The sequence below is a fragment of the Salvelinus fontinalis genome, chromosome 23, assembly GCF_029448725.1.
Source record: "Salvelinus fontinalis isolate EN_2023a chromosome 23, ASM2944872v1, whole genome shotgun sequence".
Lineage (NCBI taxonomy): Eukaryota > Metazoa > Chordata > Actinopteri > Salmoniformes > Salmonidae > Salvelinus > Salvelinus fontinalis.
In genome coordinates this window covers 28271372-28294832 of record NC_074687.1, presented here as the reverse complement: position 1 = coordinate 28294832, position 23461 = coordinate 28271372, and the positions used below count along the sequence as shown (strand labels likewise).

At 44.3% G+C, this 23461-nt stretch overlaps 2 protein-coding genes across 2 annotated transcripts in view; one reads left to right on the top strand and one right to left on the bottom strand.

Moving 5' to 3' along the window:
• Positions 1–23461, top strand: part of abca12 (ATP-binding cassette, sub-family A (ABC1), member 12) — a 65218-nt gene that overhangs the window by 29587 nt on the left and 12170 nt on the right. Inside the window, exons 37-52 of the mRNA XM_055878343.1 lie at positions 475–632; positions 865–1101; positions 1272–1416; positions 1776–2022; positions 11852–11941; positions 14333–14426; positions 14529–14656; positions 15253–15340; positions 16052–16160; positions 17350–17404; positions 19539–19716; positions 20055–20170; positions 21655–21814; positions 22179–22432; positions 22817–23021; positions 23236–23345. Of these exons, the coding sequence (XP_055734318.1) occupies positions 475–632; positions 865–1101; positions 1272–1416; positions 1776–2022; positions 11852–11941; positions 14333–14426; positions 14529–14656; positions 15253–15340; positions 16052–16160; positions 17350–17404; positions 19539–19716; positions 20055–20170; positions 21655–21814; positions 22179–22432; positions 22817–23021; positions 23236–23345 (2374 nt within the window). The remainder of the gene's footprint in view (positions 1–474; positions 633–864; positions 1102–1271; positions 1417–1775; positions 2023–11851; positions 11942–14332; positions 14427–14528; positions 14657–15252; positions 15341–16051; positions 16161–17349; positions 17405–19538; positions 19717–20054; positions 20171–21654; positions 21815–22178; positions 22433–22816; positions 23022–23235; positions 23346–23461) is intronic.
• On the bottom strand, positions 7012–8543 carry LOC129821080 (uncharacterized). The gene is made up of 2 exons (XM_055878344.1): positions 7988–8543; positions 7012–7580 (listed from the first exon to the last, which is right to left on the bottom strand). The coding sequence occupies exons 1-2, from the start codon at positions 8218–8220 to the stop codon at positions 7169–7171; spliced, it is 645 nt and encodes a 214-aa protein (XP_055734319.1). The 5' UTR covers positions 8221–8543; the 3' UTR covers positions 7012–7168.

Sequence of the window (23461 nt, the reverse complement as noted above, 5' to 3'; positions counted from 1 at the left end):
TCTTCAAGTGCACATAGCAGTATAGAGTGTGTTGTGTGTGTGTGTGTGTGTGTAGCTGTGGAGAAAAAGAGATCCCACAGCATCTGTAGTGGGGGAGCAGAGGGATCGGTATCCGTCATGTGGCTGTGGAATCTGCTATTTAACACACACACAGACATGCCTGCTACTTGATTGGGTTTGTCTCAGTCGATGTGACTGACAGTTGCTGCTCAGGGAGGGAAAGGAAAACTGAAAAGGTTCAGAATGGGATTGCTCATACTTTTTGTCTCTGTGTTGTTTGTCACATGTCTCTGTGTGTGGGTTATCTCTGTCTGTATGTTGGTGTTCCTATGTCCTTTTCTTTTCCTGTTGTGTGTGTGTGTGCATGCATACATCTGTATGTTCGGGTGTGTGTGTGCGTCCTTGCATCCTTGCCTGTGTGTGCCTGTGTGTGTGTGTGTCCGTGTGTGTGTCTCTCTCTTTACCTTCTCTCAGACCGTACCATCATCCTGTCTACCCACCACCTGGACGAAGCAGAGGTGTTGAGCGACCGTATAGCCTTCCTGGAGAGAGGAGGCCTCAAGTGCTGCGGCTCCCCCTTCTACCTCAAAGATAAGCTGGCCCAGGGATACAACCTCACACTCACCAAGAAGGTACTTATGAGCCTTATTATAAGACATTCCAAAAAATACTTCTACTGTACATGCTTATATCAAGTTTTAAAACTAACACAGGGACTACAGATGAAAACATTTATAGAAATGTTAATTGATGTGTATTGTCCCTGTCAAATAAATAACGTAATAACCTTGGTAAATAAAATGGCCTGACGTAGGCCATACTGTATGAGCACTCCTCTTCTCCCTCACCCTGGTCTCTTGTTAGGTCCAGGCCCCAGACTCCCAGGCCAGGTTTGACGGTGTCGAGGTCAAGACGTTCATCCAGTCCTACATGCCAGATGCTCGTCTGAAGGAGGCTGAGATGGGAGACCTGGTCTACTCCCTTCCCCCGTTCAGCTCCTCCAATGCTGAGGCCTACCGCTCCCTGCTCTCCAGCCTGGACTCTAACCTGGACCTTCTACAGCTGGGCTGCTACGGCATCTCTGACACTACCTTGGAGGAGGTTAGAGATACATAGATGCTTTTCAATGTGGTGTGCACTCACAGAGTACACCAGCACTCATGCATATACAGTGTACTTCATATACAGAGATACACACTCAGATAATGTACATGACATGCAATTACAGTTCACACCGATTGACACACTAATGCTTTTTGTGGTCTGTGCAGGTGTTCCTCCAGCTGACCCAAGATGATACAGAGCCTGCAGAAGATAAGCCATATTCTGTGTCTGAATCCATGCCAGACCTGTCTGCCTCCAGAGACAGCTTACCAGAGGACCTCCAGAACAACTCCATCTTCGGAGACAAAGCCAGTGAGTCACATCCACTTCACTGCTCTTTGACATCCTAGACTAGACTGACCAGCTAGTATAGTGGTACCTTACCCAGGAGGAAGAATTATGGGTCCTTGATACAGGCCAGTTATTCCCATTCCGTTAACGAAAAACTCAGGAAAAACTCCTGGTCCTAGGAATAAAACATACTTACTTAGACCTTATTGTGCGAAGTGGCACAGCAGGCCTCCACAAACTCCCTCAATCTCTTCCTGTCCTCTTGGCTATTTTAGATGCCCCTTTCCCGTTGGGCCCTAGTCTGGTCTGGTAATAGCATCCCACCAGCCTTGGTACAGATGCTAATTCTACTAATAACACAAACCCTTGTTGTCCTGTAGGTCTGACGGGCTCGTCTACGGTGCACGGCCTGGCCCTGACCTGGCAGCAGGTGACTGCTATGTTGATGAAGAGGGTTCACCACTCCAGACGGGACTGGAAGGGTCTCTTCTCCCAGGTGGTTCTACCTGTCGTGTTCATCATCCTGGCCATGGGTCTGGGCTCCATCAAGAGTGACCTGCAACACTTCCCAGAGATGGAACTGTCACCTGCCCTCTACCAGCTCGGACCACAGTACTCCTTCTTCAGGTCAGAGACACTGATAGACACATATTACTTACTTACACACACAAACACACACACCCTCTACCACCTCGGACCTCCTTCTTCAGGTCAGGTACAGGACACACTGCACTGCTGCATTATGGGATAGGAGATCAGGGGCAGATTAAGTGCTGATTAAGGTTTTAGATCATAATGAACTGGGTGAACCTGATCCTAGATCAGCACTCTTTGAGACATCTGATATACAGAGCATTCGGAAAGCATTCAGACCCCTTCACTTTTTCCACATTTTGTTACGTTACAGCCTTATTTGAAAATAGATTACATACATTTTTTTCTCATCAATCTACACACAATACCCCATATTGACAAAATGATAACAGGTTTTTAGAATTTTTTGAACATTTATATAAAAGTAAATACAGAAATACCTTATTTACATAAGTATTCAGACCCTTGGCTACGAGACTCCAAGTGGAGCTCAGGTGCATCCTGTTGCCATTGATCATCCTTGAGATGTTTCTACAACTTGATTTGAGTCCACCTGTGGTAAATTCAATTAATTGGACATGATTTGGAAAGGCACATTCCTGCAGCAGTGAAGGTCCCCAAGAATACAGTGGCCTCCATCATACTTAAATGGAAGAAGTTTGGAACCACCACGACTCTTCCTAGAGCTGGCCGCCCGGCAAAACTGAGCAATCGGGGGAGAAGGGCCTTGGTCAGGGAGGGGACCAAGAAGCTGATGGTCACTCTGACATAGCTCCAGAGTTCCTCTGTGGAGATGGGAGAACCTTCCAGAAGGACAACCATCTCTGAGGCACTCCACCAATCACCAATCAGTGACAAAAAATATTAGATTTGATTTGAATGTCATTGAGTGGCCCAGCCAGAGCCCAGACTTGAACCCGATCTAACATCTCTGGAGAGACCTGAAAATCAAATCAAATTTATTTGTCACATGCGCCAAATACGACAAGTCTTGACCTTACTGTGAAATGCTTACTTACCAACTGTGCAGTTCAAGAAGAGTTAAGAAAATATTTATGAAATAATAAAAAATAAAATAAAAAATTATAAAAAGTAACACAATAACATAACAATAACGAGGTTATATACAGGGCGTACCGGTACCGAGTCAGTGTGCCGGGGTACAGGTTAGTTGAGGTAATTTGTACATGTAGGTAGGGGTGAAGTGACTATGCATACATAATAAACAGTGAGTAGCAGCAGTGTACAAAACAAATGGGGGTGGGGGTCAATGTAATAGTCCGGTGGCCATTTGATTAATTTTTCAGCAGTCTTATGGCCTGGAGGTAGAAGCTGTTAAGGAGCCTCTTGGTTCTAGACTTAGTGCTCCGGTACCGCTTGCTGTGCGGTAGCAGATAAAACAGTCTATGACTAGGGTAGCTGGAGTCTCTGACAATTTTATGGGCTTTCCTCTGACACCGCCTATTATATAGGTTCTGGATGGCAGGAAGCTTGGCCCCAGTGATGTACTGGGCCTTGCGCAGTACCCTCTGTAGTGCCTTACGATCAGATGCCGAGCAGTTGCCATACCAGGCGGTGATGAACCAGTCAGGATGCTCTCAATGGTGCAGCTGTAGAACTTTTTGAGTATCTGGGGACCCATGATAAATCTTTTCAGTCTCCTGAGGGGGAAAAGGTTTTGTTGTGCCCTCTTCACGAGTGTCTTGGTATGTTGGACCATGTTAGCTTGTTGGTGATGTGGACAACAAGGAACTTGAAGCTCTCGACCCGCTCCACTACAGTCCCGTTGATGTTAATGGGGGTCTGTTCGACCCGCCTTTTCCTGTATTCCACGATCAGCTCTTTTACCTTGCTCCCTTTGAGAGAGAGGCTGTTGTCCTAGCAGTGTCTCTGACCTCCTCCCTATAGGCTGTCTCGTCATTGTCTGTGATCAGGCCTACCACTGTTGCATCGTCAGAAAATGTAATGATAGTGTTGGAGTCGTGTTTGGCCACGCAGACGTAAGTACACACCCCTGAGGGGCCCCAGTGTTGAGGATCAGTGTGGCAGATGTGTTGTTGCCTACCACCTGGGGGCGGCCCGTCAGGATGTCCAGGATCCAGTTGCAGAGGGAGGTGTTTATTCCCAGGGTCCTTATCTTAGTGATGAGCTTCGTGGGCACTATGGAGTTGAATCCTGAGCTGTAGTCAATGAACAGCATTCTCACATAGGTGTTCCTTACGTCCAGGTGGGAAAGGGCAGTGTGGAGTGCGATTTAGATTGCGTCATCTGTGAATCTGTTGGGGCGGTATGCGAATTGGAGTGAGTCTAGGGTATTCGGGAGGATGCTGTTGTGAGCCATGACCAGCTTTTCAAAGCACTTTATGGCTACCGACATGAGTGCTACGGGGCGGTAATCATTTAGACAGGTTACCTTTGCTTTCTTGGGCACAGGGACCATGGTAGTCTGCTTGAAACATAGGTATTACAGACTCAGGGAGAGGTTGAAAATGTCAGTGAAGACACTTGCCAGCTGGTCCGTGCATGCTTTGAATACATGTCCTGGTAATCCATCTGGCCCCGCGGCTTTGTGAATGTTGACTTGTTTAAAGGTCTTGATCACATCGGCTACCGAGAGAGTTATCACACAGTCATCCAATACAGCTGGTGCACTCGTGCATGCTTCAGTGTTGCTTGCCTCAAAAGCGGGCATAAAAGGCATTTAGCTCATCTGGTAGGGTCGTGTCACTGGGCAGCTCGCGTCTGGGTTTCCCTTTGTAGTCCGTAATAGTTTCCAAGCCCTGCCACATCCGACGAGCTCTGATGCTCGTAGTAGGATTCAATCTTAATCCTGTATTGACCCTTTGCTTGTTTGATGTTTCGTCTGAGGGCATAGCGGTATTTCTTATAAGCGTCCGGATTAGTGTCCAGCTCTAGCCTTTAGCTCAGTGCGGATGATGCCTGTAATGCCTGTAATCCCGGAACATATTCCAGTCTGTGCTAGCCAAACAGTCCTGTAGCGTAGCATCCGCGTCATCTTACCACTTCCGTATTGAGCGAGTCACTGGTACTTCCAGCTTGAGTATTTGCCTGTAAGTAGGAATCAGGAGGATAGAATTATGGTCATATTTGCCAAATGGAGGGCGGGGAGAGCTTTGTATGCATCTCTGTGTGTGGAGTAAAGGTGGTCTCGAATTTCTTTTCCCCTGTTTGGACATGTGACATGCTGGGAAAAATTTGGTAAAACTGATTTAAGTTTGCCTGCATTAAAGTCCCCGGCCACTAGGAGCGCCACTTCTGGATGAGCAATTTCTTGTTTGCTTATGGCCTTATAGAGTTGGTTGAGTGCGGTCTTAGTGCCAGCATCGGTCTGTGGTGATAAATAGACGGCTACGAATAATATAGATGAGAACTCTCTTGGTAGATAGTGTGGTCTCCAGCTGATCATAAGGTACTCTACCTCAGGCGAGCAATACATCGAGGCTTCTTTAATATTAGACATCGCGCACCAGCTGTTATTGACAAATACACACACACACACACCCACCCCTCATCTTACCAGATGTAGCTTCTCTGTTCTGCCGGTGCATGGATTATTCCGCCAGCTCTATATTATCTGTGTCGTCGTTCAGCCACGACTCAGTGAAACTTAAGATGTTACAGTTCTTAGTGTTCCGTTGGTAAAAATAATCGTAATCGTAGGTCATCAATTTAATTTTCCAATGATTGCATGTTAGCAAGTAGAACGGAAGGCAGTGGGAGTTTATTCGCTCGCCGGCTGATTCTCAGAAGCCCAATCTGCGTCCTCTTTTCCTTCGTCTTTTCTTCATGCAAATGACTGGGATCTGGGCCTGTTCCCAGGAGAGCACTATATCCTTCTCATCGGACTCTTTAAACGAAAAAGCTCCTTCCAGTTTGTGGTGAGTAATCGCTGTTCTGATGTCCAGAAGTTATTTTCGGTCATAAGAGACGGTAGCAGCAACATTATGTACAAAATAAGTTTAAAAATAACTTACAAACAACGATTTAAAAAAAAAAAATAGCACAACTGTTCAGGAGCATGTAAAATGCCAGCCATCCTCTTCAGCAGCATCTTTCACAAAATAGCTGTGCAGTGCAGTGTTGCCAACTACTTTTCAGGGGAAGTTGCTAGAGGCAGGTCGATTTGTTGCTTAAAGTTGCTAAATGACGTTGTGATGTCATTGCGTGATGACGTCATTACCTAATAACGTAAAACTGCGTCATTACTTAGAATACTGTCACGTCGTGTATGTAGGTGACAGGGAAGTCAAGCACAGGAGAATTAAACTTGGTATAAATTGAGTATTTTAATAACTTAAAACATAAACTCCAAAACCAAAGTCCAAAATAAAATAAATGTGGGTACAAGAACCCGTCGCACACCAATCCATAGAACATGAACATAACAATAAACAATCTCTGACAAGGACATGAGGGGAAACAGAGGGTTAAATACACAACGATTAATGAATGGGATTGGAACCAGGTGTTGTAAGAAGACCAGACAAAACCAATGGAAAATGAAACATGGATCAATGATGGCTAGAAGACCGGTGACGTCGATCGCCGAGCACCGCCCGAACAAGGAGAGGCATCGACTTCGGAAGAAGTCGTGACAAATACACAATAACGTTACTCAAATTGACTGGCCATCTCGGCGAAAAATATGATTTTACATTTGTTAGTTTAGATTTGTTTGTTTATTATCATATTTTTATTTGTAAACGTAATATAAACAACACATTTTATATGATCACATATTTATTTTTAAACACAACACATTGAATTATTGAGCAATTACACATTATTGAACAATTACATTTTATTTATTTTCTTTTTAACTAGTAAACCTCCACATTCTTAACAATTATAGTTTTAAGCAGTGCATTGGTAGTTAGTTAACATGCTACAAAACTGATCAATAATTATAGGTACAAGCTAATAACAAGGTGAAATATGCTATCTTATTGAACAAGCAACTTATCTCAAATAATGGTGTCTGTTCAAGGCATCTCTCTCCAGGTTGTTGTGCTGCTTGGCTGGCTAGCTGCTCAATGGTTTCCTCCAGATATTGCCACTGTTCTCGCACACACTGCAGTACACACTGCCACCATCAGCTGTGTGTCTCCACCAGTTCCAGAAAGTCCACTCCTTGCATACGTACTGTAAATATGATGAATCATAGATTGGCAAGGAAATCCTCTTCATCTTCACTGTCCAACTGCATTGTCACGGAGCTGGAACCAGCAGTAGAGGATGGAGTGGCCTTAAAGCTGTATGCTGCTGTGGTGCCAAACTGCTGCAGAACTTCACTTCGTAGTTTATGCTGGTAACAGGTATCACCAGCCAGCTTCAGTCCATACCGCACCAGGAGTATGGAGTTGAGATTGTACAGTGACATTCTATTTCTTAACTTTGACTTGACCACAATCATTTGGCTGAACAGCCATTGAACCTCCGCATTTGAGTGTGGCAAGGAGAGGGCAGCGAGTGCAGCTTTGAACAGTTCTTCAAATGGATTTGACCCGGAAGAGTCCGTGTAGTTATTGACTTCACTCCAAAACTCGACTGTATTTTCAGTTGAGTCCCACCTTGCAACGGTTTTCGTTGGTGGAAGGAGAGGAGGACCAAGGTGCAGCGTGGAACTGTTTCGGTTGTTCTTTTTTTGTTTACTTTGTATTGTAGTGTTCAGTTTATTAAAATGACGAACACTACAATACAAAGTAAACAAAAAAAGAACAACCGAAACAGTTCCGTCTGGAAACTAATACTAAGACAGAAAACAATCACCCACAACACACAATGAAAAACAGGCTACCTAAATATGGCTCCCAATCAGAGACAACGATAGACAGCTGCCTCTGATTGGGAACCACACCAGGCCAATCACAGAAATAGACAACCTAGACATACAACATAGAATGCCCACCCACATCACACCCTGACCAAACAAAACATAGAAACATACAAAGCAATCTATGGTCAGGGCGTGACACACCTAAACAGATGGATGTTTCTCCATTGGGAAACAATTTTATCAATTGTTTGGAGCTGGTATCCCAGTAGCTCAGCTACTTTAATAATTTCAGTGGTGCCTTTATTGTGCTTTAGCGTTTCCTTAACACTGAACAAGGCCAGGTGTCGCAAGGCTTCAAGGTTGTCTGGGAGCCTTGCTTGCAGCTCCTTGCTTAAAGCAACAATGTAGTTGATGCACTGTCTCCGAATGATCATTTTGTCCTCTGGCGCAAGACTGAGTTGGTACACCGTGCTCTCTAAACGGTACTTAAGGTATGGTGATGGATTGAGATGTCCATCAATACCATCCTTCAGGACATCAATTTTTGCCTTCGGGTTGACTACTCTGCTGCAAATTGATGTTAAGAGATGTACCAGATTGTCCAAAAGCTTGACAGGATCTGTTTGCTCTCCCTCAAATGACTTCACTGCAACTTGTACGTCAGACAGGATTGATTTGAAGAATGAAGAATGTCAGGTAGACATAGTTGGTCTTGTCCATGTACATGGCGTGTTTCACATCTGCCATGTAGCAACGCTCACTGGCCTTGGTCACCTCAAAGTGGAGTTTCAGTTCTTCCTACTGGCTAAATATACGAGTTACCGCAGGCTCAATCAATAGCCAACGTGTGGCACACACTTTGGTGATCTGCAGGGGTTTCTGGCCACAATTATTGGTGGCATACACTGCTTTGTACGCCTCGCAACGTTTTGGGGAAATCGAAAACCAGTTGTAGGTTTCCCTGATTAAGTACTCAACACTCCTAGGGATGGTTTCTTTGGATGCTGCACTGACAGCCAATTGTAAAGAATGGCACATACAGCGGATGAGTACCAAATTGGGCAATGCACATTCTTCCTTTAAAATCTTGTGCACCCCAGTCATCACGGACACATTATCAGTGCCAATACCCTGAAGATTCTCTTTTTTAAGGTTACACTTCTCAAGAAACTCAACTACCGCCTTTACTATTGATCTGGCATCGCCCCCCTCCAATTCAACCAGCCCGAGAAATATGGACACAACGGTTCTTTTTTTAGCACTGAAATACCGAATCACCACACCCAGGTATTTCGAGACACCGACATCAGTGGACTCATCCAAAAGGAGACTGAACTTCTCATCCCCCACATCTGATGTTACCCTTCTGAGAAAATAAGGAGCCAGTACTCCCATAATCAGTTCTGTGCACTTGGTGCGGTGCATTTGGAAGTTTGTTGCTGCCACAGAATCTGAAAAGGCAGCTATACAAGCCATACCTAAATGGTCGCATGCTAGCAGCGAACAATGCTCCGCAATGGCCATTGCCATAGTAGCTTCTGCACTTTTGCAGTTATCCACTTTCTTAACCAACTGTGGTAATGTAGACTGCGTTGTGGGGTTGTACGGTTTTGATTTATTTATATGCTTTGCTGTAGCACAATGTTTTTTGATGTCATACATTTTTGCAAGCATACCTGATTTTTCAGTACGCACAGTATGCCCTACAAACATCCCCGATTACTGGCTTCAGTCACCCTTTAAATTCAGGTACAGACTCCCACTCTTTTTTGTACTTCTGGCTGTACAATTTTGATTGAGACATGTTGATTGATGTTGTAAGTTCTGTTCAAGATCAAACATTTGTGACCAACTATATTCATTGGGTTTGTCTCGTCGAACGCATACTACTGCTGCTGCAGTTAGCCAACAATGATTTGCAATTTGCTGAAATTGCTGCTGGCCTGCTACTGCCTGTGCACGAGCTGAGCGCCTGCTGCTGACGTCTCTCGCAATGAACTTTTGCAGCCAGGCACGCATGTTGTGACTGACACCTTGCCCAAACCGGCTGCGCGCGTGCACCATCGTGCGCTATCGTGCATAAATTAATTTTGCCCCCCCACACCAAACGCGATCACGACACGCAGGTTAAAATATCAAAACAAACTCTGAACCAATGACATTAATTTGGGGACAGGTCGAAAAGCATTAAACATGTATGGTATTTTAGCTAGTTAGCTTGCACTTGCTAGCTAACGTTAATTTGTCCTGTTTAGCTAGCTTGCTGTTGCTAGCTAATTTGTCCTGGGATATAAACATTGAGTTGTTATTTTACCTGAAATGGACAAGGATACTCCGACAATTAATCCACATATAAAACGGCCAACCGAATCGTTTCTAGTCATCTCTCCTCCTTCCAGGCTTTTTCATCGTTTAAATTATATGGTGATCGCATCTAAACTTTCATTGTATTACCACGACTACCGGCAAAACCGTTTTCGTCTTTCTATCACCCACGTGGGTATAACCAATGAGGAGATGGCACGTGGGTACCTGCTTCTATAAACCAATGAGGAGATGGGAGAGGCAGGACTTGCAGTGCGATCTGCGTCAGAAATAGGAACGACATCTATTTTAGCCCTTGGTGTCGCAGACACTCGTTGGCGCTCGCAAGCAGTGTGGTTGCAATAATGAATAACAAGGATTTCTAAATGTATTTTGCGACGCTCGCGCACGCGACGTGTTCAGTCTGGTCAGCATGTAAGTGTGTGACAGAGAAAATCGGTTGTGTGTCATTTAGAGGGAAAATGCATTTTAGCGTTTGAGTCACTTTTCAAAAGTTGCTAAAAGTTCCAAATACATTTTAAAAAATAGCAAAATTTGTTGCTAGGTGCTGTTTGAAAAAAAGGTTGCTAGGGTACTCTGAAAAGTTGCTAAATCTAGCACCAAAATTGCTAAATTGGCATCACTGGTGCAGTGACGCTCCCCATCCAACCTGACAGTGCTTGAGAGGATCTGCCGAGAAGAATGTGAGAAACTCCCTAAATACAGGTGTGCCAAGCTTGTAGCGTTATACCCAAGAATACTTGAGGCTGTATTCACTGCATCTTCAACAAAGTCCTGAGTAGAGGATCTGAATACTTCTGTAAATGTAATATTTCCATTTTTTGTTTTTTTTAATTTGCAAAAAAAATGTTTTTGCTTTGTCATTATGGGGTATTGTGTATAAATTGATGAGGGGGAAAAAATACATTTTTAGAATGCTGTAATGTAACAAAATGTGGAACAAATGAAGGGGTCTGAATACTTTCAGAATGTACTGTACAGTCCCAGATCAGTCCCGTCCAGTCACTGTTTGTCTATTGCTGTGCCATCTTTCTCATTTTCAGGTTGTAAGTTAGGTTTTTTGGGTAAGAGCGTAGAAGTTTCTTGAAGGGTGACTCAGATAAATGGTAGAGGGGGGAGGCAGTGAGAGGTAGAGAGAGCGAGTGAGATTTAGAGATAGAGGGAGTGAGATGTTGAGAGAGAGAGATGATTATGATGATGTGATCTGAGGTGTGAGATGAAAGTATAGAGAGAAGGAAGGAGAGAGTCGAAATGACGAAGTCTTGATTGTGAAGAGCAGTTCTTTGATCTGAGGGAAGGTAGAGAGGAGAGGAGAGATAGAGAGAGATATAAAGGAGAGGATATGCTGAGGTAGGAACACATCAAACACTGTGTGCCCTCTCACTGTCCTTGGTTGACGGTTAAATGAGATTGAATTAGCCTTTTTTGATGTTGGGCTCATATTACCGTCCAAACCACTGTCCTAATTGGATCATTTACTAATACTGTACTGAAGGATTTGCTCAAAGTCACTAGAAAGTATAGCCTGGTCCCAGATCTGTTTGTGCTGTATAACCATCTGTCATGGTCAGTGGCATGACACATTTCGAAAACATGGCATGACAATGATCATAGGACTTGGCAAACTAGACAGCACAAACAGATCTGGGACCAGGCTAACTAGAAAGTATTAGACGAGACATAATGTTGCGTTCTGTTATAAGTTTGTCCTGAAACTTTTTGTTTTTACGTCGTCAACAGCAACCAGAATCCAAACTCCAGCAACCTGGTCAACTCTATGATGTCATTCCCTGGGATGGATAATGGGTGTCTGAACAGCCCTGATAAACCGTATGTACCTGACCAACTTCTACATAATCACTGTGTTGAAGATAGATCTCTTACTTGTCTGGCTACTTTCTCTCCACCACATCTTCTCCTACTTTGTCTATATTTAGCACTTCCAAATTATCTTCCCCTATTTTCCTTCATATGCCATTGTCAATCTTTTCCCTTTTAGTATCTATCTTTGTTCCACTTCTCCCGCTCTCCACTATCCTCTCGCCATACTCTGTACTCTTCAGCATTAATACATGGTGCATGTCTCTAAACGCCTGGAGCAGCTCTGCTTTGCCGTCTGTGTGTGTATGTATGTGTGCGTGTATTTGGACATGCGCGAGTGTGTGGGTCAGTGGCGGTCAGTGCCGTTTAAGATGAGGGAGGAGGTTTTTATTTTTTCATGAGCATGGCCTTATTTCTATTACAGCATATTGGATGACTGTCATTCATATTCCATTCACCCAGCTCAATGTAACATCGAAAAGGTTTAGGCTACTATGTGATACTCTAATTTTCCCTATACCCATCATGAGGTTGCTACAACCTAGCCAATGAATTAAAGTTTACAACGTAGGTGTATGTAACGGATGTGAAATGGCTAGCTAGTTAGCGGGTACGCGCTAGTAGCATTTCAATCAGTTACGTCACTTGCTCTGAGACTTAAGTAGTGTTGCCCCTTGCTTTGCAAGGGCCGTGGCTTTTGTGGAGCGATGGGTAACGCTGCTTCGTGGGTGACTGTTGTCGATGTGTGCAGAGGGTCCCTGGTTCGCGCCCGTGTCGGGGCGAGGGGACGGTTTAAAGTTATACTGTTACATTGATGCTGTTGACCCGGATCACTGGTAGCTGCGGAAAAGGAGGAGGTTGAAAGGGGGGTGAGTGTAACGGATGTGAAATGGCTAGCTAGTTAGCGGGTACGCGCTAGTAGCATTTCAATCAGTTACGTCACTTGCTCTGAGACTTAAGTAGTGTTGCCCCTTGCTTTGCAAGGGCCGTGGCTTTTGTGGAGCGATGGGTAACGCTGCTTCGTGGGTGACTGTTGTCGATGTGTGCAGAGGGTCCCTGGTTCGCGCCCGGGTCGGGGCGAGGGGACGGTTTAAAGTTATACTGTTACATGTACACAGGTCGAGATACAAATTTGAGGTGACAGACAGTGACACATGGACAGACAGTGACACATTCAATACTGCCTTGCACAATACTGCCTTGCACAATACTGCCTTGCATCCTGCCTTGCCTGCATCTAGCTGATATGGGGTGTAATCATTAGTCCAGCAGTTAGCTAGCTGTAGCTTTAACTTTCAGTACGAGAGTCATTCTCTGAATCTTTGATTGGGTGGACAACATGTCAGTTCATGCTGCAAGAGCTCTGATAGGTTGGAGGACCTCCACTGGAAATTGTCATAATTACTTGTACGTCTATAGAAGGGGGTGTGAACCATGAGCCTCCAAGGTTTTGTACTGAAGTTAATGAACCCAGAGGAGGATGGAAGCTTGCTGTCCTCTGGCTACACCACGGTGCTACTCTACAGAGTGCTGTGAGGCTACTGTAGACTTTCAATGCAAAACAGTGTGTTAATCAATTATTTGGTGACGTGATTATATTTAGTATAGTTTTATCTAAAAAGGATAACTTTTTAAATGTTTTTTTTTTTTATTCCGAAATTCACTGAAGAGGATGGTCCTCCCCTTCCTCCTCTGGGGAGCCTCCACTGGTGTGTGGGTGCGTGTGTGTCTGAACGTGCATGTGTTTGAGGAATCATTGGTATTCCATAAACACTCTGTGTTTATAGGATAGATTTCCCCTCGCAGGCACTCAAATCAATGTTGGCACTCATGAACCAGACCTCAGAGGCACTATAAAATTGTCAGCCAAAAAAAAAGACATTTAGCTAGACGTGCAGCTAGGCAGCAGGGCGTGTGTGTGTGTGTGTGTGTGTGTGTGTGTGTGTGTGTGTGTGTGTGTGTGTGTGTGTGTGTGTGTGTGTGTGTGTGTGTGTGTGTGTGTGTGTGTGTGTGTGTGTGTGTGTGTGTGTGTGTGTGTGTGTGTGTGTGTGTGTGTGTGTGTGTGTGTGTTAGAGATAGAGATGCCCTGTGGACAATCACTGAAGAGCGCTGAGTGCCATGGCACTTCCTGACTACTGATTATATCTCTCCACCACTCTGTGATGTCATGCCTGTTTATACCTCGAGAATAAATACTGATTTACTGTCCATATGAATGGAACACTGGTATTGGTGTGTTACTGTGGTGGTGTTTATGCATGTGTGTGAGTGTATGTACAAATGTAAGTGGAGTGGGTTAGCTAGTGTCATTGTGAATCAGTACATGTATGCATTGTAGTCATCTTACCATTTAAAACGGGCCTGTGGTTTACCTTGTGAATGTCTTTTGTCTTTTTGAAGGGTCTGCACCAGAAGCACCAAGTCTGCCAGCTGGGAAACTAAAGGAAACAGTTCAGTGCCGTTTGAGTCCTGCAAATGCAACAAATATCAACAGGTGGGTTAGAGTTCATTAAAGGACATACCAGTAAAAAATTTGCAGATGTTCTGTGTGTGTGTCCTACACCCACTCTACTCTCCTTTCTGCTCCTCCAATCAGGTGTGTCAGTATAACCAATACCAGCCTCCCCATAAGATGAACCCCTCCTCCCAGATCGTCTATAACCTGACTGGCATCAACGTTGAAAACTATCTCCTGGCTACAGCCAACAACTACATCAGGAACAGGTAAACAGTATGTTTCAATGCAACCTGCATACACTAATGTGTCTGTTTCTAGATATGCTCTATACTGTATATCCCTCTTTCTCTATCATAACAAATCATAGGAAAAAACTGTTTTCAATGACATGAAATGTAAAGGATCACTGGCTGGATAGTAAATGAATGGAACTGGGGAATCGGATATCCTGAACTATGCGTCTTCTTCCAGCTCAGTTATGTTCAGTTCACCTTATTGGTCTCATTCAGGAATGAGTCTCATGCCTTGATCACGGAGTTAAAAAGACAATAACATTGGGTAATGACTTATTACTAATGAATAACCGATACCTATATGAACAATTTATGATAGGTACGGAGGCTATGATTTCTCTCTCTCCCCACTGTCCTCTTTCCATATTCGTTATTATCCAGCTTTACTAAGTGGTGCATGTATCTAAACACGTGGTGTAGCTCTTGTGTGTGTGTGTGTGTGTGTGTGTGTGTGTGTGTGTGTGTGTGTGTGTGTGTGTGTGTGTGTGTGTGTGTGTGTGTGTGTGTGTGTGCAAACGTGTACATTATGTAAATAATAATCAATTATATATATGAACAAATCATCATAGGTATGGCGGCTTTGATTTCGGGGGGGCACTCCCAACTAGTCTCCTGATGGACCTCTTGGAGGTGCCCGCAAACCGAACCCTCTCCAAGGTAACTATATACATACTGAATATGTATGAATATATATGTTTATGGGTTATTATAGTGTAACTGCCCTCTGTACCTATATCAGCCTCCTGCTGTTATGTACAGAATAAAAAACCCTGTGTCCTTACCCCCACCAAGAAAACAACAGTCTTAACTGCTCTTCTGTCCTAGTACCGGTATATCTCTTGTTGGTAGCCTGGTCCCAGATCTGTTTGTGCTGTCTTGCTTGGCTTGATAATGACTGTAGCAGTTGGCTATACAGCACATACAGATCTAGAACCAGGCTATCTTGTTGTGATGTATAGTGGTTAAATTAGCCATGATTTCCTAATTGGAGCCGTTATGATACAGAAGCACTAACCACTGTACCAAGATGGAACGGGATTATTACACCATCAATGTCATCGTTAACATTGTTAATCGCAGCTACTCGCAGCAATTATGTTTTTGGCTGAATCTGAAATGGCCCCTGAGGGATAATGATGCTAGCGATTTAGACTTAGACACCTCCTCAAGATAAGTGTATTATTAGAGATAAGAGAATTAGAAGTAGAAATGTCGAGAAGCATGTGCTGCAATCCTGGGATATTCATGAATGTGTGTGTCTTCAAACTTTAAGTTCTACTTGAACTTGAACTTTTGTGTGTGTGTTTGTGTGTGTGTGTGTGTGTGTGTGTATGTGTGTGTGTGTGTGTGTGTTTTCTGGTCTTCTAGGTCTGGTACAACCCTGAGGGTCACCATACCATGCCTGCATACCTAAACAGCCTCAACAACTTCATCCTACGTACCAGCCTTCCAGCCGGCAAGGACCCACAGAATTATGGTGAGCAGCGCAAGAAGACTATTTTTGTGAAAGAAAACAACAGCAACTTTATCTCTAAAGACACCAGGAGCCTGTTTCACGCTCCGCTAATTCATCAAATCAGAGCTTGGAAATGCACCTTGAATAATTGTGATGCACCAGCTCTAGGGATAGCATAACAATTGTAATTTGATAAACAGTATTAAAAACTTGGTGTGTTGAAGCTAGCTTCTCAGGGGGTTCACACTGATCAGCCACACTACCTGGAATCACTTTCACTTTCAAATCCAATTGTATGTATCAGAGCCAAGTTTTAAAACCAAGCTAATCTGCTGAAAGGCATTTAGGCACACACACACATCCAGGCTGTATCACAACCGGCCGTGATTGAGAGTCCCATAGGGCGGCGCAGAATTGGCCCAGCATCGTCCCGGTTTGGTCGGTGTAGGCCGTCATTGTAAATAAGAATTTGTTATTAGCTGACTTGCCTCGTTATATAAAGGTTAAATAAAAGAATAATAATAAAACGCACACACACAAACGTACACACACCCTCTGAAAATAGTTTTCAGAGAGAGACCCCTTTTGGATCCTAAAGGCTGAAAGGCTCAATTTGGCACCCTTTTCCAGAAGTATGCATTTGCACACTTCCTGCCATAGATTTAAAAGCAGTGGATTGTGTAAACGTTGGCTGAAGGGTTTCCACCATTGTTAAATCCATGCACGAAAGTGTTCACAGTTGGGTCATAGTAAGGTCAGTTCCATTGTTTAGAGCCAGGGGGCAGTAGTGTGTTCTCCTCAGTCTTCAACCACTATGCAGGCTGAATAGCAATCAGGGAGTGTTGAGAGGTGTACTCAGGGACTGAGGCAGGCAGACTGGCGTTTCAACCTTATTTCAGCACCACCTGAAATGTACTGTCTGCCCAGTCAATAAGCGAGCCGAGGGGAGGGTAGAGGAGGAGGGGAGGAAGGAATGCAATCATTCAAATGTAACCTGTAGACTCACACAGGCCAAGGAGGAGGAAGGAGAGGAAGGAGGAGGAAGGAGAGGAAGGAGGAGGAGGGAGAGGGAGGAGAAATCTAGGGATTGTGTCTAGCGCTACTCTGGCTGACTCTTTTGTTTTATCCTTGGTTCAGTATATCTGTGCAGTGTCATGGTTTTATCTTATGAATGTGGCTAAATTGATTGTCTGTTTTTGTGTCTATACAGCCATCTCTGTGTCCAGTCATCCCTATCCTGGTGAAGTACAAGAAGAAGATGCCATGTAAGAACACAGTACACACACTCCCTCGTCCTCTTCTCTCTCTTTCTCTTTCTCTCTCTTTCTTGCTCTTGGTTCACTCTGCATAGTATGTCACTTGTCGCTAAACGGAGTTACCACGTCTTTCATTGGTCCTCGTGAGATTGTTTCAATATTGGTTGGCGAGCCAAAGCCTGATGATCCGGTGTCTGCCTGACATACCTAAAGATACTTCAATGTTTATTACTATCATTAACCTGTGTTGATATCTCCAAAAGGAAACCAGTCTAGTGCTAGACTGAGATAACAAGGATTATATGGAGACTAACTCTGACATTTAAATTAAAGTCCTAATGTAATCTGACTTGCTGTATTTACCCATATCTGATTTGATAAATGGATTTTCCTGAGCTGGCATTATTGATTATGGACAGACAGCAGGCCCAATATAATGTGTATGTGTGCAAAATGGCACCCTATTCCCTATATAGTACAATACTTTTGAAAAGGGTCCATAGGGCTCTGGTCAAAAATATTGCACTTTGTAGGGAATAGGGTGCAATTTGGGACTACGACTATGTGTGTTTACTATTCAGGGTGGTGCAGAGGTTGAGTAATTCACAGAGCATCCCACTTCTCCGACCGTGGCTGTTTTTAACACTGACTGCAGGCTATTTTAGTGACCTGGGATTGCTCTTCTCAGTCGTAGGCTATGCATCGCGACAGTATTTCCCCACCCACAACCTGGGTTAGCTTTGTTTTTTTCAGACTAAGAGGAATTGACAGAGCAGAGGACAGAACCCTGCTTTCAGACAGATGTTCCCCAATACTTTCATCATCATTATCAAAGATCTCTGGAAGTTTTGTGACCTCTTAACTTTTGCTCTTCCATCAGATGAAAAATCACATTCAATAGCTGATATTTGTTGTCTACAGTTACTAATTGACCTAATTGTCTAGGCTATACAGTGTGGCAGTCCCCCCGACTAAACACACACACACTGGTCCAATTTTAGCCCAAAGCCTGTCATTTTGTTCTGAGGGAGAAGGTCACTGCTTTGATCAAGGGGTTCCCTTAAGACATTCATTAGTATCAAAGATCTGTTGAGTTGAGTCTCAACTGCTGTATTTCTTTTAACTTCAATCTTAACATTTCCTTCAGATGAGAAATCAAAAATCACTAGCTAAAATTTGTGGTGTCGAATATCATTTTTGGCCTCACTCGTGTTGAAGATGACCCCAAATGATGTCTCGTCCTCACTATGGTGTGCATGCATCTGCCTTAGTGGGGTTCGGTATGGCCATACTGATAATAAGACTGTCTTTGCTTCTGGTTACAGGACACACTACAGCCTGTCTCTTTGTTCCTCTGCCAGTGATTCTCTTTCATTTTTCAGCTATCCTCGTCCAACATATTCTCTTTGTCCATGGTCCTCTGTCTGTGGTCCTCCTGCCTCCTGCAGCCTAGCCAAATGAAATGAAGAGGGAGGCAGAACACCAATCATGTAGGGTAGCTCGATCAAAAACAAAAGAAGTAAAGGGGAGGCATGAATCTAGCTGAGTGAATTTGAATGGGGAGGCATCAAAGACAACGACACAGTAGGTAATATCTTAAAGAGCTCCAGCCAGTTGCTATGAATCTGACAACCATGACGCTTCTCAACAATGCCTCTTAAAATATCTTTATCACATAGATGTCGCAATAGCAGGAAGCAGCTGGTTCGATTCATAAATTGTAGGAGAGCTCTGGCAGGTGGTGTTGGTAAAACAGTAATTTCTTCTTCGTGGCTATTATCTTGTCACTGCTGGAGTTGGAACATCTCTCTTAGCGAGAGACCATTTATTATTAATGAAATCCTGTTTGTTGTGAGTTTCTCCAATGAACCCTTCAAATGAATTACTGGCTCAGCTGGCATGGAAACCTACTAACAATGTTTCCAGGCCTGTAAAATAAGGGCAGGACAGTTCATAGGAGGACTAATAAACATAGGACACTTGGCTCTGGTGATCAATCAATCAAATGCATTTATAAAGCCCTTTTTACATCAGCAGTTCTCCATCCTCTTCTGGCTATAAGAGGACACTTGGCTGTGTGATCCCCCAGCTTAGTGACCTCTCTCTTTTTCTCTTCTCTTTCTCCCTCTCTCCCTCTCCCCAGAGTGCAAGGTCTGGTCCATATCCTGGTGGCTATGTGTGCCCTGACTGGCTACTCCATTATGACGGCTAGCTTCGCGATCTACGAGGTCCAGGAGCACCACAGCGGCTCCAAGACACTGCAGCACATCTCTGGGATTGGAGAACCCTTCTACTGGGCTATCAACTTCTTCTATGACATGGTAGGACTATGTCAACACATCATGCACGGCTAACTGATACAATACATTTCCACTAGCATTGCTGCATTGTCCAAAAATGCTAGCCAGGAGATTCTTGATGTTGCTCATCCTGCACTTCCTTCATACAGTCAATTATGGCCCACACCTTTTCTTTATTTGTTTTGGGATTGTAGACTACAAGAATATGATGTTTAGCTGTTAAATGAATATGACTGGTATGAACTTGATTGATTTCCACTATTGAAAGAGGCAGTTGCCATTGATTCTACAGTTTGATGTATGTGATGTATTTAAGCGACCAGTGTACTACGGTGTGTTAAGCGTTCCTGTTTCTCCAGGCCTTATACATGGTCCCAGTCGCTCTCTCAATTGCCACGATAGCAGCCTTTCAGCTCCCAGCCTTTACTGACAGGCAGAACCTCGCTGCTGTGAGTCTGCTGCTGGTCATGTTTGGGTAAGTACACACACACACACACACAGATAGACGGACAAACACATGCAGGCACACACACACACACACACACACACACACACACACACACACACACACACACACACACACACACACACACACACACACACACACACACACACACACTCAGATGGACAGACACACACACACACACACACACACACACACACACACACACACACACACACACACACACACACACACACACACACACACACACACACACACACACACACACACTTTGGGTGGGTGGGTATCACCAAAGTGACTGCACACACACACACACAGTACAGGTTCCCTTATCCATGTCAGAGGTGAAGGATCTCAGTTGCTGGAAGATCACACCTTCCTTTCCTTGAGTACCATATACACAGTAGCTCCCCAGTACTATCAACTCAAGCAGGTGGGGAGGTTTCATCAAAGGATGAAACCATTTCTTGTCACTAAGTGATGGGTGGTTGCTTGCTACTGAACATGTTTTCTTAAGACCTCAGTCTATTTCACGCAAGGTGGATTGTGAAGCAGAATTCCATCAATTCAGAGCCTACTTCAGTGTGATTCCCCTTTCACAGCAGCCTGTCTGTCTGCCTGCCTGCCGGTCTGTCTGCCTATACATACTCTGGACTGGTTTCTCTGCTTCTGTGTGGCAGCTTGGCTTGGAGCAGATGGTCTCTCCTATTTAGTCAGTCTGACTGCCCCACAGCCTCCTCCACCACCCTCTCATCTCTCTCTTCTCCCCCCCTCTCTCTATTTCTCTCTCCCCCTCTCCTCTCTTCCACTCACTTCCCTCTGCACACACTTTCCCTTGACCCAGGCACCCCAATCAAAAGAAAAAGGCAGATCATTTAGAGTAAGAGGAGAGAGGATAGGGTCTCACCATGGGGGAATATATAAAGGAACTCATTTATCTTCTTCTCTTTTAGCTTTTGTGGTTTAAGTGTTTACTCTCCTTGAAAATGGAGTTAAAGTTTCTTTAATTTTTTCTTTATTTTTCAAAGTTCTCTGGCTTGGTCTCTTGTTTCATATAGTCATGCCACGGAGTCAATTACAATGAGATGAAGCAAATCATGCATTCATCATCTGTTGCAAGTGAATCTCAGAACCCAGAAAATGAAATCGTACGTGCGCTAGCTCTATTCCATCTAGTTGTGGGGGCAAAAGTGTTGAAGCCTGAGCTAGTGGAAACATCAGATTCAGCTGCTCCCCAATACAGAACCACCCACATGTTCTGGTAAAAATCCTTGCCTTCACATCAAGCACCACCTCCACAGAGTCTTTCACGAGAGATTAGTTGCAAGTTAAAGGCTGAAAGTTGTAATCATAATATCATAACCCAGAACCAAATATCACGTGTGCTAGCTTGCTATGTTTAACAGTCTGTCATTAGAGAGACTAAATGTCTCATGCATTGAACATTAAATAACATGTTACAATGTAAAGACTGACAAGTGTCATGTTGTTTTCAGGTTTGCCACATTCCCGTGGATGTACCTGCTGTCAGGGGTCTTTAAGGATGCAGAGATGGCCTTCATCAGCTACGTGTGCATCAACCTCTTCATCAGCACCAACACCATCATCTCCACCTCCATCGTCTTCTTCCTGGGACAACTCAATGAGAACGATGAAGTGAGCAGCACAATGTAGAGATGACTGAAGGAGCCATTTTATGACTGGAGCCATGTTGAAAAGATCTTTCCCTGAACGGATGTGTAGTTCAGACTTTTGTTCTGATTGCCTTTTTATATCGAAGGGGTTTCTGAGTCCATTACTCTTTAGGTTTGATAAAGAATTGTTCTTCTTAGGTAAACAAAGAGGGGTTTTGAACTTCCTTTCAATATTGTTAAATAATTGAACTCATTCTTTGTTTACCTAGTTGACATCCCATGGAATGAGCACCCCTTCTGCGGGTTATTAGATATTCCAGCTCCTGGATGAAGTGCTGACACCTCTCTCTCCCTATCTATTTTTCCTTCTCTTTCTCTCTCCACAGAGGATACACGAGGTGTACAGCATCCTGTCCTATGTGTTCCTGATCTTCCCCCAGTTTAGTTTTGGGAACGGCCTGATGGAGCTGGCCAGGGTTGAGATGCAGGTCCAGATCCTCAGTGTGTATGGAGTGGACGCCTATAAGAACCCCTTCGCCATGGACATGCTGGGCTGGATGTTCGTCTCCCTCTTCCTCCAAGGCTTCATTGGCTTCACCCTGCGTCTGCTGCTCAACAAGTGGCTCATACGTAAAGTCAGGTGAGTCTGCTGTGGTGATAGGGAACTATAGCAGATTGGAATGGGCAATGATGATATATGGATGTGGGAGGCATGGTGGGCATGTAGGGCACAATTAAACTGGTCCCAGATCTGTTTTTGCTGTCTTACCAACTCCTATGGTATGGCAACGACCCCACATGTTGCTGAGTTCTTCTGTTACTGTTATCCTCATATGCATCTTTTCTCACAATCTTTCTCCCTTTCTCCCTCTTCGAGCAAGCCACTTAAACCTAATTTGCTCCAGGGGCACGTTACTACTATGGCTGACCCTGTAAAACATTTAATTGCACCTATCCGTTGTATGGGACAATAAAACATATTTTTTTTATCCCTTCCTCATCCCTCCATCCCTCTCCTCCATAGGAACCTGATCTTCCCCAAGAAGGCAGTGCCTCAGACAGGTAGCCAGGACGAGGATGAGGATGTTGTGGCAGAGTGCCAACGTGTGACCAGCGGAGCGGCTGTTACTGACCTGCTGCAGGTCAACCAGCTGACCAAGGTCTACCATCACCTGGCCAAGAAGGTCCAGGCCGTCAAGAGGCTGTCTGTGGGCATTCCTGCTGGGGAGGTAAACTCAGGCTCCGTCTGATTCTACAACAATCACACCCTTTACAAAGTTTATGAAATCACTATAAGATTTGCCAATAGGTCACTTTAGGCAAGTCTAAGGCAAGTCCAAGTCTTAAGTTAAGTCTTTGAGGATGAGTCCAAATTAAGTCTCATTCTGAGTTTGGTACAGCGGCTGCTTTGGTCCTTGACATGAGTGTGGTTGTGCTGTGCAGTGCTTTGGTCTACTGGGGGTGAACGGTGCAGGGAAGACCACCACTTTTAAGATGCTGACTGGAGACATCAGCCCTACTGAAGGGACAGCACAGATCAAGGACTGGGATGGGTAAGGCTATGGTGTAATATGTGTTACATTACCTTATACAGTGCATTCGGAAAGTATTCAGAACGTTTCCCTTTTGCCACATTTTGTTACGTTACAGTCTTATTCTAAAATGTATG